General features: G+C 32.3%; 1 protein-coding gene across 4 annotated transcripts; it reads right to left on the reverse strand.

The window, feature by feature from the left end:
- Nucleotides 1-1,359: 1,359 nt before the first annotated feature.
- LOC148614749 (protein MFI-like) lies at nt 1,360-19,874 on the reverse strand. Of its 4 annotated transcripts, none has more exons than XM_088589079.1 (14): nt 19,220-19,874; nt 15,697-15,752; nt 14,710-14,798; nt 13,707-13,815; nt 12,643-12,743; nt 11,510-11,753; nt 10,561-10,707; nt 10,165-10,321; nt 9,479-9,612; nt 9,226-9,290; nt 8,610-8,780; nt 8,344-8,399; nt 6,729-6,755; nt 1,360-2,258 (listed from the first exon to the last, which is right to left on the reverse strand). In XM_088589079.1, exons 1-14 carry the CDS (start codon nt 19,278-19,280, stop codon nt 2,125-2,127), a joined length of 1,551 nt encoding a protein of 516 aa, XP_088445205.1. In that variant the 5' UTR covers nt 19,281-19,874; the 3' UTR covers nt 1,360-2,124. The 4 variants fall into 4 exon arrangements, with proteins under 4 accessions (XP_088445205.1, XP_088445204.1, XP_088445207.1 ...); XM_088589078.1 differs by having other exon boundaries at nt 1,360-2,261; nt 19,220-19,873; XM_088589081.1 differs by lacking the exon at nt 6,729-6,755 and having other exon boundaries at nt 19,220-19,870.
- Between the last annotated feature and the right edge of the window lie 174 nt (nt 19,875-20,048).

Genomic DNA, 20,048 nt, shown 5'->3' on the forward strand with positions numbered 1-20,048 from the left:
GGTTAATTATCCTGAGCAAAATATATGGTAAATTAAATTTCAAGCCTTATCACTGAAATACAAGAGAGTCTGGAACTTATTAGATTTCAACAAATCATTACTACATGTAGCCACGCCCCCCCCCCCAACACTGCTTAAAAAAAAAGGTCAATGTCCCATTACTCCAGTAAAATGTCAAAATAAAGTGGCAGTGCAATATGATAAAAGAAATATTGCTTCTAACAATCACATAAAATTTGAACAAAATCAGTCCGGTGGTTTCAGAGGAGTCCTCCTACAGTGTAAAACAGGTAAGTCCCATGACTCACATTAAAATTTGATGTAACAAAATGGCAGTGCAAAATGATCAACTACATACTGTATCTAACAATTGTACAAAATCAAGTCAACCCTTTCAGAGCAGTTGCGTTAAAGAGATTATGGATGCAGAGAAGGAATCGGACAGTCACCATAACCATATCCCTCTGTTGCACTGCAGCAGGGCAAAAATTTTTTAAAATTCTCTGAGATTAGTGTCACGGCTACAGATTTATGACCTGAAACAACAGGAAAGTTTAAGGACACCATCCTGTGCTAATACTGATAAAATATAGTATGATTTTGACTTATCAAAATATAAGCATATTGTTGTAGGAATGGCATAATATTCATGTGTTAAATTTCATGGTTTATTTCTTGTTTTTTTTTCCTTCATTATTTGCTTAATTTGTGCTGAAAAACAATGGTTATTTTAAGAAAGATTACCCTTCTTTAACCTCTGTCAAACAAAAAACTGAAACCCTTTACTAAATAGTAACACAAATCTTTTTATGATGTTGATAAATTTCTAATACCATTGACTTGCTGGTTCTAAATCTGTCTTACCCAGCACTCAACAAGCATATGCCTTCTGGAAAAATACATGAAATTTACATTTTAATATCTGCAGAGGCTATAGACATCAATCTCTGAACATCAATTTAAAAACCTACTTTAAACTAGCTATAAGATTCAGAGCCTGAATAATCCGAAATCTTACAGTTGCAACTCAAAGGCAACAATAATGTTTTTAAGGCAACTCTAATGTTATACATTTTTAAAATGGAAACACTTATAGCTTTTTAGAAAAAACTTTAAAAGCCAAATTTGATCATGACCAACTTCACAACTCTGATAATAATTGATCATACAACTTTTATTAACAGTGATAGACAACAATGGAAAATGAGAACAAATCAAGACAATAACTTATTAGGACCACAGGTTCGATCAATCATTGTTGTTATGCACTGATTGCAGACACTCTCTAAGACATTATAGTTCTGTAGCATAATTTAAGGAATTAATTTGATAAAATGTGATGTCCAATGAAGAAACAGAACATTTATAATTTTTTTATTCACAAAATAACATTATCATCAAAATACAAAACTTTAAAACAGGTAAAAAAAATATGTTAACAAAAATGTATAATTTACTTATCACACAATAAATAACAGTTACAACTCACAATCATTAAATATTAAGTTCAACAGATTCAGTATAAATCCTGTCTATAAATTAAATCAATTGTAAAATATAAGGACAGAAAAGGTAGGTGTTTTACTGTAAGGATTTATCTGATATAGTTCAACAATGTCTGAAATTTCAATGTTTTGGAAATCAATTTCAGCCAATCAATAATAACCCTACTATTCTTCTATTACTTGAAACATGGTTTAAAAATCCAAATTTATATATACTGTAAACATATTAATTTTCTCAGTTCTAATTTTACAATACACAAAGTTCTAACAGGATTTTTTTAAAGATACACATTTAAAACAAATGTGCAAAAAAAAGTTTTACGTAAAACAAAATCTTCATCATTTGTATAGATATACATGAAGATCATAACAATTGACAGGGAAAAAATGTAAAAAGATCATACAATTTACTGGGCGGAAATGTAATAAGTTGATGAAAATCTGGTTCACTCAACTTTCAAATAAATTCCATTACAGCAAAACAACATGCAAGTATAAAATGATAAACACAGAAAAATGTATCTTCCTTACATTATTTTCTTGTGTATAATTTCTATTCAATAAATGCACTTTGAATATCTTGCCAAGTTTTACAAAGAAAAAATAAAACCACAATATATCAGTTGACTGGTATCCTGCCAGATATACTTGATGCTGGTGTGTTCCTTGACTGCTGTGTAGACTGGTATCTTGATTGACCAGGGGAAAGTGAAAACTCATATGGGTTTGCTCCTGTATATATCCTCATCTTGTCTTCTGAAACAGAGTGTTGGGTATTATTTTCTATGAGATTTCACAATATAAGAAATTTTGTGGTACTTCATAAGAACAGATGCTTATTCCACCAAATGCATTTTTCTAAGACTTTACCATTAAGTTGTATGTTCCATAATTAAGAACTAAAAAGAAATAATAGCCTACATTAAAAGCTATGTAAGTTTAAAATTTTCTGTGAGATTTGACAATATAAGGAATGGATTTTATCTGGCATTTGTTAATTTCTGTGAAGAAATCAAATTGGGTTTCTTTACTTGACAAGCCATTTTTTGTTAGTTGTACAGTAGTATTATGAGCAATATTTTGTATAATGCACTAGAGAATTGATGCAAACTTGATGGAAAAATGAAATTGAAATAACTTCAGGATTAGACTGTAAAAGACTACAAAATATTTTCACTATACAATTGCGATTCATAAGCAAGAATATTAATTCTATTTTTTGCTTTTTTTTCCACACAGCAACTTATGCACATCATAAACAGAAAACTGTGTTAAAAGTTACATGAATGAACATTTTTTTTCTTCAAGGTAATATTATATAAACTGAAAATGTACATTGTTTAAAGATCTATTTTTTGTTATGCAATGTCACACATCATTGTGTATTCATGGTAGTGCAACAGGGATCTGTGTAAAATGATGTCCCTGTAGGAACATATAAATACTCAAACAAGATAATGCTGATTTATTCTAAACAGGAATTTTCCAAAATGAATTAAAGTTTGTTTTTGTCTGCAAAAACATATGTCTCCCCCATCCCACAAAATGTTCTGAGCAGAAATGAATGCTGTGCAGGTAAAGAAATGGTTTCCCAATTTTAGATTAAAAGATATGAGGTACCCGAAAAACTTGTCAAGAGACCTGAGCACCCATTTATATACAAAGAATAAAAGTTGCAAAATCATCATACCAGTATGTATAAAATTTTGGCCTAAGTTACGATGTCACAATGCTAATTTATATTGTAGTGTCATTATTTACCACCAATTCTACACACACATTATTTTTTTAAGTATATCTTTTCAAAAAGTAGAAATAAGGTATGAACTGCATTTGGTATTCCTACATGCTTATGTTTTACTTTCTTTTCCGTTTACTTTTCGTCTGCACACTTTAATTTTTGTTGCTCAAATCATATCACAGAATTTAAAAAAAATAATGATAAAATAAATAAATTAAAAAAATAAATCTGAAATATAGTGATTAGTGAATAGAAAATACTTTAAAAGTTAGACGAGATTCAATGCTTTATCTTCTACACCAATAAGATATCAAACAAAACATTAATTTCAGCATAGGTCTGTCTCATAATGCTGAATCCCCGTGCAGGTCTGGGTTTTAAAAGAATAGGCCTGCAGCAGCGCTAAGCTTGTTGTAAAAGGCAACTAAATAGTGCTCAGAATCCTAGCCGGGGGCTAGGGCGCTCTGCCCACAGAGCAACTGGGATGTGTGCCCCAGGTGGTAGAATGGGGTACCCCTGGCATGTTACATGCTGGGGTTGTCAGGCTATAATACGGAAAACCTGACCGCAAACCATAGTGGTGCACCGTGTTGGGAAAGATGCCATGTTCCTCACACGTTACAGAACCCTACTGTGGTATTCTCCCGGAGTAGGAACCATAGGGCTCCGCCACAGGAGGCTAAATTGCCAGACCCTACCCACCTCTCCCTATTTCCAGTGGCAATCAAAATTTGTCGATCCCATTGTCCTTGTGTCCCATCCCTTTTTCATTTCACCATCATTTTATGTTCATTTTATCATCAATTTTATGTTCATCGTCTGAATGTAGCTGAAATATTGCTGCTCGGACGTTAAACCCTAACAAACAAACAAACAAATATAACGCTGAAAAATATTACCCTGCCAGAATTTTGCCAAAGACAACAACTTTTGAGTTGTTTGCAAAAAACTGCGTTTTGACCCATATATTCTATTTTTAGTAACTGGGGCCATGTTTCTTCATGGATCAAAAATTCTTACAGTCATTTTGTGTGGAATACCCTAAGTAACAAATATGCCAACTTTCATTGAATTCTGTAAAATAGCTTTTGGGAAGAAGATTTTAAAGTATATTTTACATGCAAAAAATGCCAAAAAACTGTTTCAGGAGCAATAACTTAAATTAAAGCACAGGTCCGTCTCTTGATGCTGAATAATATTATCCTGCCAAAATTTTGCTGAAGTCAACGGTTTTTGAACAATTTGCAAAAAAATGCCTTCAGACCCCCATGTTTTTTTCACGAATCATAAATCACAATACTTATTTTGTGCACAATCCTCAAAGGAATAATCATGCCAAGTTTACATCCTGTCGATCTAGTAGTTTAAGAGGAGAAACTTTTCGAAAATTTGTCCACAACAACGATGAGGACAGGCATCAAGTGATGGCATAAGCTCACTTGGCTTTAGGCCAGGTGAGCTAAAAATGACAAAAGGCACAAAATCATAATACAGTAGCTAAATACAAATGCTATAACAATACAGCAAAATATTAACCCTTGTCATGCTATGCCCGGACCTGTTCGGAATTGGACCTTGTTCCGCTTTATCGGTTCAGGCAGTGTAAATCTGAGTTTAGGAAAGCCCAGTCTGTGTCCATCTGCAAGCAGCGTGCTTTAAAATGAGGCTATTTGATATAAAGTTTGTTAATAAATAATGACTTGAAAGCTAAAAGAAGAGGTCAGGAGTTTTTTGGGGGGTAGGGTTCATTTCTCAGACCCTCGCCAGAGCAGAATTAATCTGTAGTATTCTATTTCGCCTGGAAACTAAATAAGAATGATTTCTGTTACCACCATATTGATGAAAACCCCTTGTATTGACTACTTCCGGTTTATGGACAAACAGAGGCCAAAAATTGGAAAACATCCTCATTTTTTCACTCAAATGACCCTTCAGGGGGCTCCTGATCCCCCCACTCGTGATCGTCTAAATATAGCTGAAATATTGCTGCTTGGACATTAAACCCCAACAAACAAAGAAACAAGTAACAAACTTTATTTGGCTTCAGTAGCCTCCACCGTCTTCAGGCTGTAGGATGAATGTGCTTTGGTTCCTGATTTGTTCCCCTTGAACCCTACAGGTATCAAATAATGACCCCAGAAATGTCGAGTTACAGACCTATTTTCACGCATTGGCTCACCCACCCTCTCACCCCATCCACCGCACCCTGTGATCACCCATCTTTAATTTTTATATAACAATCAGCATCAGTACCATTGTGAAACTAATTTGCATATAATTTGCATAAGTTTGCAAAATATCAAAATCTACTTTCGTTCAGAAATGTGCAGCATGACAAGGGTTAATATAAAATTAAATCCCTGCATATTAAATTATGTAATAATATAAATCCTTCCTGTATAGTCCATGGGATTGTAGCCCTCACTCATCAACTTTGTTATGATTTATGAATACACAATGGTACTGTGTATGCTAAAAATGACCATTTTGTTCATATTGAGGTTAATTTTAGAGGATTTAGTTGCCTTACTGGCCTTGACATAGTTTAAATAGTCATTACTTTCGGTTGGCTCATTTGAAAGGCAAGACTCGTAAACACATGTACATGTAAATTGTACTGTATGGAGTTTGTTCGTGGGTCAGTAACAGGTAAAATAAAAGATTATAAGAATTTTTTTTCCATTGTATTATAATTGTAAGCAAAAAAATGAAGAATAAAGCACCTAATGACTGCAAAAAGTGGTAAAAATATAAAATTACTATTTAGAGACAAGTTGTTTCCAAAATGATTCCTAACTAAGAGTTACCTAAGAAATCATATTGAAGTTGATCAGTGAGGGGTACACATGGGGTTATCTCATCCCATGTATTACATTGATATACTGTAGAGCAAATTCACCAATTCAATTATTAGTGCAAAAAGCATTATCATACCATAGCCTGGTAAACTTTATATGTCAAAATGGTAGCATACATGTATACAAATTTTTCAAATTATTAATATACCTTTATAGTCATTTCATGGTGAACCTTAAACTTGTGTTAAAATAAATCATAACGCTAGACTACTTAGAAAATAAACAGTTGTTTTAATTACATGTACTACATTTATATATCTATGAGTGACATTTTCACAACACTTAAATATAACCTTATATGTGAAAAAAAGGGAAAACACTCAAATTGTTTACTGAATATGTATAAAGGTGAAAGTAAATGGTAGGTTTAATTTCAAAAATTCACTTGAATTCAATCAAATTTTTCTTCAAAGCTGATAATTTCACATGACAAATTGTTGCTTTGATTTCCATCTAGTATACATGATATTTCTATTTCTGCCCCCCCCCCCCCCTCCTCATAATATTCTGCCTGTTCCTTATGGTGTGTAGTACTTGATACTATGATTCAGTCCATGAAATGACTATGTTAAATCAATAATACATTTTCCCAGGTACCTAGCACAGAACCAATAGTAAACAAACCTTCTATGACCTCTGGTTCCATTGTGTCTAAAATGTATCCATTGATATGACATATCTTTTTAACAGTATCAAATGTTAATAAATATTGCTTTTCTTATCCCAGCTGTTTGAACTATTTTGGAGGATTTTAAATAATAAATTAAAAATCCTACCCAGAAAGAACACTTTAAGATTTTACTATCAAGAATAGAATTTATACCAAAGCAAAAGCATGGAGAAAATTGTTAAAATATGGACTATGCTTCATGATACAATAAACAAAATGAACAATTTGCAATGATAAGTCAAATCAAACTTGAATGAAAATAACAGATAAAACTGTTGCCTAGTGTCCAGCTGATGAGCAGATATGTACATAAGTTATGAAGCAAAACATCAATTTTTAAATTAAGTGAAAATACATTGTTCATAAATAGGATCTAATTATTTGTGAAGATTTGATGTTGTAGCTCCAACATGAAGCAATCATATAGAAACAATGACAAAAAAATCAGATATATTTTTAAAATGTAGAATATACACAAGGTCATATATCAAAAGCATGGGAACATCTATTATGTCACCCTTTGCAGGTCTGGGTGTCAAAAGAAAAGGCCTGCAGCAGCGCTAAGCTTGTCGTAAAAGGTGACTAAATAGTGCTCAGAACTCTAACCAGAGGCTAGAACGCTCTGCCCACAGAGCAACTGGGATGTGTGCCCCAGGTGGTGGGATGGGGTACCCCTGGCGTGTAACATGCTGGGGTTGTCAGGCTATAATACGGAAAATCTGGCCGCAAACCACAGTGGTGCACCGTGTTGGGAAAGATGCCACATTCCTCGCACGTTAAAAAACCCTACTGTGGTATTCTCCCAGAGAAGGAACCATAGGGCTCCGCCACAGGAGGCTAAATTGCCAGACCCTACCCACCTCTCCCTATTTCCAGTGGCAATCAAAATTTGTTGACCCCATTATCCTTGTGTCTCATCCCATTTTTCATTTCATGTTCATTTTATCATCCATTTCATGTTCATCGTCTGAATATAGCTGAAATATTGCTGCTCGGACGTTGAACCCCAACAATCGATCAACAATCAATCTATTAAGTCAACAGATATTAAAACCAGAGGAAGATTTCACAAAAAGTCGTAAGTGTAAAATTAATCATAAGTAATAGGGTCATAATAGAGAATAGTATTGTGACATCAATACTTTGAAGTTTTTGTGAAATTAACCACTGATTTGTGATGTAAAATATTTCAGTCATTGTTCTTCTTTTACTACCATCTATTCTTTAAGAATTTAAATTAGCTTTTTCATGCTTTCAATACAAGTAACTTTTTAATAATATTTCATCTTAAAGAACACCTCAACTTCAGCATTTTCAATAAAGAAATATTTAACTAGGATGTAAACTTTAATATATATTAAATTTGTAAATAAAGCTTGCTTGTCATCTCTATCTAAGTTAATGTACAATGTATTTTTCACTCAATTAAAAAATGAAGGCAGATATACTGAAAAAGATTTAAAAAAAGAAAGGAAGAAGAAATGAAATGGTGTAATGAATATTTTCAATATGTTTGTTTGTAGTTTCCTTCCTTAAAGGAAACAAATTACATTCAATTACCCTACATACCCATAAATTTCTCTGAATTTGCACTTGTTGCAACTTCCTTCCATGAGTTCAAGTATCTGAAAAATTAAAGCAATTTTGCCCAATACAATAACATTGAAGTAAAGTAATGTCACAAAAAAGTAAAACCCAACATAAGTACCCATTAACAAGTTAAATTAAAATGCCAAAATTTGCAATTTACACTTATTCAAGGAGAAATGAACAGTCAAGACACTTTTTAGAAATGTTACTTCTATAATCTATTTGAGATGCTTCTGATCACATACTCGTCAAAATTAAGACTGGTTGTCCAGTCCAGAAGTTCATCCACTTCCCAATCTTCCAATGCATCTGGACCCATTTTTTCTACTGTTGCTACCATCCCTGCAGCAGCGCCCTCTATCAGGTTGATGGTTTCAGGGTCATCAGATTTTGCCTTAAGCATACCATCTTTGTACCTAAAGATCATATATAGACTGTAAATGTAATAATTTCATTAAGGTGCACTAATTATTTCCACTATTTATTGCTGTGGGCAAAATGGGTAAAAATTAGAATCAGAAAAAAATCGCACTTATATTAAAATAATTCATCTTACCTCTTCCAAAAACCACAGTAAAATGAATACATGCATAATATTAATTGAACATAATACATGAAAAGTGTGATATATTTTTAACTCTTTTGTATATCAATGCATTTTTGCAGGGGTTTTGTAAAACAATTTTTTTTTGGCAGGTTTTTTTCTTTTTTATACAACTACTAATTATTTGATAGTGTCAATGTTTTTTTTAAAAATGTTCAACTATATTAAATTTTACAAACAAATAGAATTTTACAAATAAAACTAAAAAGATTGATACTCAAAAAAGAAATATTTTTTTCATTATATTTTAAAATTACATTTTCTTCATCCAATCTATTTTCCTCTGTTTCTTTCTCTTTGCAACGTCTTGAATTCTTTGTATCTGAAATTAATGAGTAAGATAGGTTCTGACAAGACATGTTTTTCAAGTTTGAATTAATAAATGGCCATGTATCCTCAAAGTATTTTCAGTTAAATATATCATACAGGTTGTGTGTACATGAATAAGACCATATCATTTCCTGCTTACCCGTACATTTAGGCCAGCTATTTCATTGTAAGGGTACCTACCTTATCATGATTAAATTCATATTTTTTATGAGATGTTTCCCAGGTAACTGGGTCAGCCATAAGATGGTGTATCAGGCGATCAGACACCAATCTCCAACCATTATTATCAGTTCTTTTGTACCAATCATTTTTGTCTTAAAAGAAAAATTTTATAAATCCAAATTTCATGATAATTAAAAAAAAAGTTTTTTCAGGTACACTAAGCATTGAATTATATATGTATTACTTTAAAAAGAATAATGGTGGTTTTGAAGTTGAGAAAGAAACTATTACCATTATTACAACACTTTACATAGTTCCCCAACACATTGTTTTTTTTTTTTATTTTCAAAATCATTACAACAGCAGTATATCTGAGAGCTTTAAATTCCCAACATGGCTCATTTTTCTTCACTAAAGACTAAATGATGCCACCTTTGAAAAAGAATAAAATTACTTTGGAAAGATCAAGGCATATTTTATTACAGAGTAGATAAATGAGAATAAAATCAATATAGCCTTACTAATGTTTTATACTTTAATTGTTTAAACTTTTTACTCATCATTTTACAAAACTGAAATATATTACTCTCTTATTTGCCTGTAATATTTATAATTTATATATATGTGGTAAACAGCTACTCTAAAGCACAGAATATACCACAAAATATTAGATGTATATAAATGAACCTAGAAATGGAACCTACCTGCGATCTCAGGAGCACCTCTAACTTTACTATGGACATCTTTACCCATCTGTAGTTTCACAGTAGAACATGTGTAATTTTTGGGACTATTAGCACACATATCCTGAATAGGTCTGTGGGTAAAGATCTTGTAGTATATATTGGGAGGAAACCGTTCCTGAAAATATACCATGTACTTTGAGTAATCAAATTCCTGAAAACATACAATGTAATCGAATTGAACAAAATGCCAACATAAAGTAAATAATTATTCATTTTAATTACTACATAACTTAGATGTTTTTAGTATGCCAAAGGAACAAAAAGAATAGCACTATATATATTTAAGAATAGTTGGAATTACCAGTAATCTAAATAAAGCCATAAAGTTTTTGGATTTTTATATTATATACTAACCCCAGCCAGCCTAAATTTGACATGAACACCAGAAGCACTATCTAACAGCTTTGCTTCATTGGGATTAATACATCGTAACATTAATGCGGGATTTCCTCGAGCTTTGAAGTTTATCAAATCTCTATAATATCTGTATACTTGAATATCCTATAATGAAAAGCATATTGATTTATACATTTGAGCATGATAGTAGGAAAAGACTTCATCATTAAACATAAATTAACTTGTGTCAATTCTATATTTGAAGTTTGCAAATAAATTTGTTAAAAATAAGAAATACCAAGAGCAACCTCATAAAAAGAATAATCCACCTAACACTGCCATGGAAGAAATTGCAAGGTTCAAACAATTACTTTCTTACAATTACTATCCTCCTACAGGCACATCTTAATATAACATCTTACCTCCCTATAAAGATTCATCAAATACCATTTAACAGTTTAGGAGTTGAGTTTACCAGATGTGAACATACAAAACTCTTACATTGGATAATCTCCCCTTGTCATGATCTGAGTTTAATTATATTTTCATATAATGCCTAAACATTCTGTATAGTTCATGCAAATTCATTGAGCGCAATTTAGGCAATATTGTTCTGGTAAGATGTGTGGACAGATCAAAATACATAAAGACAGACAGACTGAAAAACATGTATTAACCCTCATTTTCTTTGTGAGGGAATAATAAAAGCATATCAAAATTAAGAAGGTCAATATATTGTCAGTTACTTTATATAGTCTTCTAGTATCCTATACTTGTAAGTCCCCTTTGAAACATCATACACTTAACCTTTGTGCTTCTTAACACTTAACTTTCATGAAGTGTTTTACCATCTACTCCCAAACTAATGGTTCTAATATAATTATCAAAGAAGTAATATACATCAGTTAACTGAAAATAAAGTTAAGTTTTTTGTAATGCTAAGGACATATGAAAAGATTTTCCTAACTATATGTTTTCTCCAAGCTCTCTGTATGACAGTGGCAGCTGTTCTCTCTGTAAGAGGTCTACGAGGTCGGGAGACTTGTTGTGGAATGGGAGGCCCTGGAACTTTGGTAGGAGCTGCCTGATTGGAAGCAGGGACGCTACCATAAATCCTGATCTGTTCCTGTGGAGACTCTTTAGTCTTTTCAACTCTTTCTCTGTGTTTCATCCACCAGTTTTGTATGTAAATAGCGCAAAATTCTTTAAACCTGAAATGATCAAGAAATGAACTTCTCATTAGCACTGTCCTATCAAAAACATAAGAGGTTTTGTATCAGCAATGTAGCAATAGCAATAGAAGAAACAGCAATTGATAAAACAAAAGAAGCTCTGCATGCAAAATTGTGATTTACACAGCCAAATATTTTTCACATGAAATTCATGTTAATCAAGCTTCACATGAAATTAATGGGAACTTCACATGATATTAACATGATTTTCATGTGAAATTCACTTGACACAAATTTCATGCAAACATTTCACCCAAATTTCATGTGATGGCACGATTCACCTGAATTTCATGTGAACTCTACCACAAAGTATATTTGCTCAATGCAGTTGAAAATCATGTGAAATTCATGTGAAAATTATGTGAAATAATTTTGCCTGTGTACATGAAAAACGTAAGATTAAGGCTACTGCTAAATGCTTATCTATTTACATGTTCCTTCTTCAAAAGAAACATCTTCTATAGATGTTGTGACAGAGACTTGTTCTGATAATAACTAAACATTAGAATATAACTTAAAAACTAGAAAAACTGTTAGCAATGTTAACTTAATTCCCCTCATCTATACAATAACAGACACACTTTGACATAAGTTGTTATGGCTCATAATCTAAAATGGTACATGCAAAATGTGAATATGTATTAAAGATTACCGTTATGTGAAAGTTTCATTCAATTCAACTGAGTGGTGTAGGAAAAGTAATGGATGAGAGATGAACAGCTCTCTGTGTAAGGGAAGAACAGATGGACGCACAGGTACCCCTATAACTATACACCCCAATTTTGCTAGTAGGGGTATAAAAAGTATTTCATCAACTTAGAATATTTAGACGTTGAAACAGCATAGTTAATATTCTTCCATTACTTACGACATAATAGGACCAGGGTCGTCTATTTCTTGCATCTCTATAAGATAATCCTCATAATATATCCTTAACTTTTCCTCTTTGGGAGGTCCAATAACTTCTTCCTGAATAAAGAAACCCCAAAAAGTTGTCAAACTGTACACAGGGTTATTTTGCAATTTTGATAAGTAAAGGAATATAAAAATTCAACAGTTTAGACCATACAAAAAAAAGTCTAGGTTCTCAGGCCACTTTTTTAAAAAAAAAACTGATGCGGGAGGGAGGCTTTTTTTTTAACAGAAGCATGTTTTCTTTTTTTTTTTTCGAGGAAATTTCATCGAATTGAACAATTCTGTAAATGTACAGGATGTTCAAAACTTAAATAAAATACTCCATAGCATTAAAACTTCACTGGAATATGAGATGTGGCAACAAATAAAAGCCATCTCTCTGCCACAAAACAAACTGTCGTTTTTACTGATCAATTCTAAATAACAGCCTCATTCACATAACATACTTTTTACATTTATGTCAAGCGTGCAGATGATTCCATAACTAATTAAAAGTCAATTCCTGACTGGACATGAAAATTTCTGAAACGGATATAAAATTTACGAATTTTACCATAATAAAAATTGGATGCAGGAGGGTTTTTAGGGATGCGGCGGTGCCTGAGAACCTAACATATTATTTTTAGCCTCAACTTTATTATTTTCTATTTTTTTAAATTTTTTTAAAGTGTTTCCAATGCTCTAAATATGAATGCAATACGTAAGAATCATATGAATTGCAAATACAATTATAATACAAATTGAGTGTGACATAATTAACATATGTTTCAGTCTACAAATGGTTAATTGGTTATCATATAATTATTATTTGATAATCATGTTTTTCACATTTGTTAAGCATATGTGAGCAAGCCAATATTTACATATCATCTGACAATCATAAGGCTATCATTAGTAAATAGCAAATGATTACCATGTAATTATCATGTGATTATTTTGAGAATGTTTCTGTAGGGAAAAAACCTGTCACTTAAATGTTTACATTCCAAAAGTAAATTTGAACCCTTCATCACCAACCATTTCCTCCACAGCTTCAAATTCTTTCTCTCTGTCAGCCAAAGGTCTGCTACCACTGTACACTGCTGTGTTACTAATCTTAGGGTTTACTGCACCATATACACCAGCCCTTTTAAATAAATGAATACTTCAGTACTCTAATGCAACTGCAGAAATTCCTAAACATCTTTATACTGATCCTTTCAATCAAAATAGAAATTATCCTTTAGGTTCAATCCAAATTTTATTAGTAAAAAAGATCACGTTTGACACAAAAATAGATTTCTCAAACTGTTGCAAATTATGATTTGGATATTTTATCGGAACTACATATGTATTGAAATATAACACTATAATCATTTTTAATGGTACTTTTTCTTTTCAATGGGGAGAACACATATGCACTCCCCCAAGGCTAAACAATTACTATGCTAAGTATCTAAAAACTATCTTGAAAAAAGAAGTGATGAGTCAAAACAAATCTATAGTAGATCAGTCAAGCATTTCTCTAGTTCATGTTGATTCACTGAAAAAAAAAAGTTCTATCAATACCATTAATATGCAAAATTACTGTAGTTGTACTTATATTCAGAAATTTTGCAGTCATGCACAATCTGAGAAAATAAGTTCATGTGAAAGAGAATTTTTACCATTATTCTTCATGCAAAAACTACTATTTCCACAAAAATAAGTACCCATGATTATGTTCATAGACCAATAATCATAAAATTGAGTACCCATGAACATAAGTACAATAACAGTGCACTTGTTGGATAACTTAAAATTCCCACTGTTCAAATTTATTGTACTAAAGTTTTGAAATTGTAGACAGTCAAATTATCACTTTCTGTTATTAAAGAGGGAGAAATTGGTATAAGGGCACAAATGAGAGTAATGTTTTGAAAATTAGAAAATGATACATTGATGTACTAAAAATCTTGAAACCTTAGTACAACAAAATAACACAACTAAATAGTTTATGCGTGAAATTTAGCTTAAGACTACCAGTAATTGTAGTTCATACCGACTTCTGTATCCTCTCCATGATCTCTGTATTTCTATTGCAGCTGAGACTCTCCCTTCATCTGATTCGGGGTTAGATGTCAATAATGTCTGAAAAAACAGATTATTGATAATTGCATAACCAAAAGATTTAAAATGTGTCTTCAGTATAGCTAATTTGTACCTCAGACAACAGCATTAACTCCCAGTATTAACTGCAGTACAGTATTAAATAAGTTCTTTAAATGAACATTTTATATGGGTTTTGCCCATCATTGGAGACTGTGTGAAGTAGAAGTTTAAATGTTCTTGGCTTTTTTGGTGGATGACTATCTCATGGGCAATCATACTACATTTCCTTTTTTATATTTTACTCCAATTCAGGTTTTCTTTCAGAACAAATAAAATCCTGTTACAATAATAAACTAACAATCAATATTTCAAGTTTGTCTCATGTAGACAAGTTGCAACCAAACTTTAATTCATATTTATTTGCATAATGGATATTCATTTTAGAGTGTATTATCTCTGTCTAATTAATACCAATTATACTTGATGTATATGTGAACAGTCCTAAATTACTGATATACAGGTAAAAGCCTGATTTGTTATGTTTAAATCAAGATGTAGTTTTTATTTGTTTTTACATACAATCCATTTGATTTTTTTTTTTTTTTTTTTTGGGGGGGGAGGGTATTAGGATCAAATTTTGTGTCTTGTTTTTTATTTTTTCAGTGTAATTCTTTTTTATTTTTTACTCTATGTAAAATGTCCTGAATTTTCTTTTAAATCCCAATTCTTTTTCTAGTGACATACATCCTGTCTTTTAATTTTACTAAATTGTTCATCCTGAATTTTAAACCAAACATCACCGTCCTGCCTTTTTATTTAAAATATGACCATAGCCTCCATACACATAAACATCAATAGTGGTCCTTAAGATCATCTTGTGTGAGATATAGAATTGGAAGATTTGTTTACTAAGAGATAAAACAATGTTTGTACTTACACGTCTTAGTTGCTTTGGAGCAGAAGCCAACTTTCTACCCTTTGAGGTGACAGTCTCTGAAATGAAATTCAATGCATGTACATTGATGCATTCATTTTACCATCATCATTTATTCATCAACTGCTTTTTAATTAGGTGATGTTCCATTCTTCATCATGGAAAAAATGTGCATGCTTATAGCCAATAAGTAAATGTATATTATATAAAATAAAAATTATACCTTGAAAATGTTATGAAAAACAAAAAAAGTTTTCAGGCACCAGATAGGCTTACATTTAAATATAAATCTAATGCATGGGACACCCTGCTAAGACATAAGTTAAATTAGATGAAACTACAAATTTACCTAATTTTTTTGTACTACATCTTTCTCACTACAAATAAAAAAACAATATTTTCCTTTTGAATTTTAAATTTAAATACTTTTTTACTGGGCTGGTTCGATGTTTTTATAATTATAATTTTTTTTGCTTCATTGTTTGTACCAAACATTTTGCAGATTTGTAAGTGTACCTGAGAAGCTTAAATAATTTCCCTTGGAAGAACTATTGGATACAATAAAACAAATAATACCACTGTAGAACCATAGCTCTTAAGGTCCTTTTTGTCAAGACCATATAAAAACAGGAGGCTCTCAGGAGCCAGGATCGCTCACCTGATTCATTTTTGCCTTTCAATGGCAATAACTCGAACAAGGAGTTGTGACTTGTCCGACAATTTTTACTCAAGTAGACTTTGGTAGGACTTATAATAAGGATCATTTCATCAATCGAAAGTTTCAATCTATAATAGTTTTCAAGATTTTTGCCTAAATTTGCTAGTAACACCATTTTCCACCTTTCAAGGGCAATAACTCTAACAAGGAGTCTGACAACCTTTCCCAAGTTGGGTCTCACTAACCACTTCCGGATCAAATGGCCACCCCCCTATGTAGTATCAAAAACACACTGAACCTAGACCTATGCATTGTAAGTGCATTATTTGTATATATTCTGATTAAAAGCAGTCAAAATAAAACTGAAAATGTGTACTTTAAAATCATAATTGTAATTTACTACAAAAGTGAATGAATATTGTTTACATGTGTGATTAATTTGCCTCCATGCTGTCAGTTAGCAGAAAAGGTAAAAATGTGGATTTTCAGTATTATAATAATACTGAAAATCCACATTTTTGCCTTCAAATAAATAATCCCAAATTGTGACATTGGCGAAGCCCAGCGCGATCCCTGTTATTTATTCAAGTAAATTTTGTGAAGAATTTCTACAATCATCATACCATTAGCATAATGATTTTGAAAGCCTTATTTCCCGAGCTTTGCAATGGTATGTAACTTTAAGATGTCATTTGTCATGTCACAGTAAAACAAAGTAATGGAAACATTAGAAGTGGTCAGTGAGACCTTGATCCCAGCAGACTTTTGGTAAGAGTTATCACAAGGATCATTTCATCAATTGAAAGTTTCTGTCTACCATAGTTTACATGATATTGGCTTAAAACTGTTAAAAAAATGTCATTTTTCACTTTTCAAGGACAATAACTCTAACAAGAAGTCGTCCCACATCTTTGAACCCACACAGACTTTTGTAGGCCTTAAATAAGGATCATATTGGCAATTGAAAGAATTTGGCTAAACCTAACAGTTTTGGAGATGTATGTGAAAAACCTCTGTATGACCCTTTGTTTTATCTTTAGTAACAGCTGCCATGTTTTTCAATATAACGAAAATCCCCTCACAAATTCAATGCAAAAATAAAGGTAAAGATTTTTAAAAAATCCATTTCAGGACCCATAACTAATTCATCTGTCTGGATCTTTCTGAAAATTTCAGCATAGGTCCAACTCGTCATGCTGAACAATTATACTCCCCGCCAGATTTCAGGTAAATCCAACTGTTTTTGAGTTATGTGCATAAATCTGCAATCTGATCCCTATGGTCTATTTTTAGTGACAGCAGCCAAGTTTTATGCCAGATCAAAAATCCCCACATAAGGATTGTTAAAAAGTACCCATAAGAACATTCATGCAAAATTTGGTTACAATCTGTTTAGTAGTTGCAGAGGTGAAGATGCTTGAAAAAAGATTACGGAGGATGACGACAGATGAAGGACACATAGCGATGGCAATAGCTCACACAGCCTTTTGGCCAGGTGAGCTAAAAATAACCTTAAGAGCTACACTCCGCAGCTACCATTATGCAAGAACAGCATAATGATTGGAACTTTTGAACTTAATTATATTGTGATAATTTCAAACAAGCTTCTTTAACCTACTGGAAATTGCATGATAGCCTTTCCCATTCTTACAAAGAGATATCATACCAACCGAGAGGTACTAGTGAATAAAATAAACCTTTCCAAGAAACACTTTCTACTGGGTCTGAATTAGACTAGGATTGGAAAACATAGCCCCTGACCATGGATTTTCAGTGCATAAATTCTGCTTGGCTTCATCATGCACAGTTAACATTTTAATTTTTAAATTGTAGTATCTGAACATCGTATCTGATCTCATTAGCCAGAATTCAGTCGCAGTGGAACAAACATTTGTCCTGATGAACTGGAGATTACATGCAAAAGTTCTGCTTGACACTATAATATAGTTGGCTCTTCGCCATCAGGACACATTCACTCAACACATGTAAAGCATAACCACCCAAATCTTCTCTTACACTTTATTCTTTAACCAAATTGGTTTGTCGTTGGACTGTCACAGAGCAGTTTAGGGTTTGATCCCCAGGTGCAATGGTATAATTTTATGAGTAAAATCAAGTTTGGTGCCCAATTGAAAAACCTACAAGGTTTGGATGTCATTCATGGTATGAAGACTTTTAAGGGGAGAAAGTGTATTAAGAAGGCCTACAAATGCAGTAGGTAGTAGATTTATATAGCCACCTTACTGACTACTGGATTAATTTAGCTGAATTTGTTGCTAGCTTGTTACTGAGCAGTATTATGTTGGTGGCAAGGAGATAATTTTGTGAGTCAAGTCATGTCCTCTCATAATATTTTTTATAAATTTAAATTAAAAGTACCCCTAGGCCCAGCTACTTTGATCTCAAATCTTTTATTTTGACTTCCCAGCAATTCTATGAGAAAAGTTTCTTCTTTAGAGATACAAAGATGCACATACTTCACTGATTTGTTATGATTGGATGTTACCTTTATATTTTCCATAGTAGCAAATAACATTAAGTCATCAATAAATTTACATTTGCACAAAGCCTATGGTCACATTTCGACTGTTTCTTTGATTGTTTGCCAACATTGGCAACAACCGAGTTCCAACAGAAAATAATTTTGTTATACATCAATTACCAAGCAGTGAGGCTACATGTGAACAGGAATTGTTCTTCGGTTAAGTGACTTGATGTTCTCATATATTATCCACTCATTCCCAACCCATGATTTCAAAATTGACAAATCGAAGGCTTATTGCCTTATATAGGAACTTTCCCTCCTCGATAGCCGTATCTCCGGCGCAAGCGGCTTAGAAAACAATACTGACTAATTCTGAGTTATACCTTTGAGGTCTGAGTCGAGATATACATCTCGATCTTTGCTTTTAACTGACGATTTATCCATTTTTCTGCATTTCAATACTCGTGTACTTGGTTGTCAATTTCAACAATGATCGACGCATGCGTACTTTTACTGTAGTAGCGAGAACTGTAGAGGATAGACGGTGTTAGGTGGATTTCATCCTGAAAATTTTGTCCTAATAACCATTTCAGGTATATGAATTGATAAACACAAGACAGTTATCAAACTGAATCTGAACTCTTTCTCAAAATTCAATTTTCTTACATTATTTTTTTACACCATAGGCAACATTTTCACTCCATGCCTGAGGTGTTTTCCACATTTGTTGCACTTGCTAAGGATTTGTTCTATCCAAACTATTTTAGACAATAGAAAATGAGTAAAAATATTAATACAAGTATCCAATACTAACCAAGCTAAGTTAATTTGGCTCTGACCATTAACGTACTAAGGGGGAAAAAGGGGAGGCTGGGATTATTTTGAGAAAAAAAAAACAAATTATTCCCAATCTGAGCAAAAAAGAATTATTTTCCTCAGTCATGGTCAAAAATAAAATCAGATTCAATAATTCCCCATTAATTGATAATGTAGATTTTCAGATAAATTTTGTCAACTACAGCTGCTACTGAAAAAATTGTCTAACTTAACATAAAATCCCAGCCCTCCCCCCACCCCTCGAGAAGAAAATGGTCTGTGCCTTACTCTTAACAAAAACAAGAGAATTGTCAACCCTAACTTACTACAAATAATTTTTATACATCTTTTAAAATTAATATTTAACTCTTTTTCTAACATTCCAAATAATGTACT

Source organism: Perna viridis, chromosome 6, assembly GCF_037379345.1.
Source record: "Perna viridis isolate PV_CMFRI_1.1 ecotype Kerala chromosome 6, ASM3737934v1, whole genome shotgun sequence".
In the NCBI taxonomy this organism is placed as follows: Eukaryota; Metazoa; Mollusca; class Bivalvia; order Mytilida; family Mytilidae; genus Perna; species Perna viridis.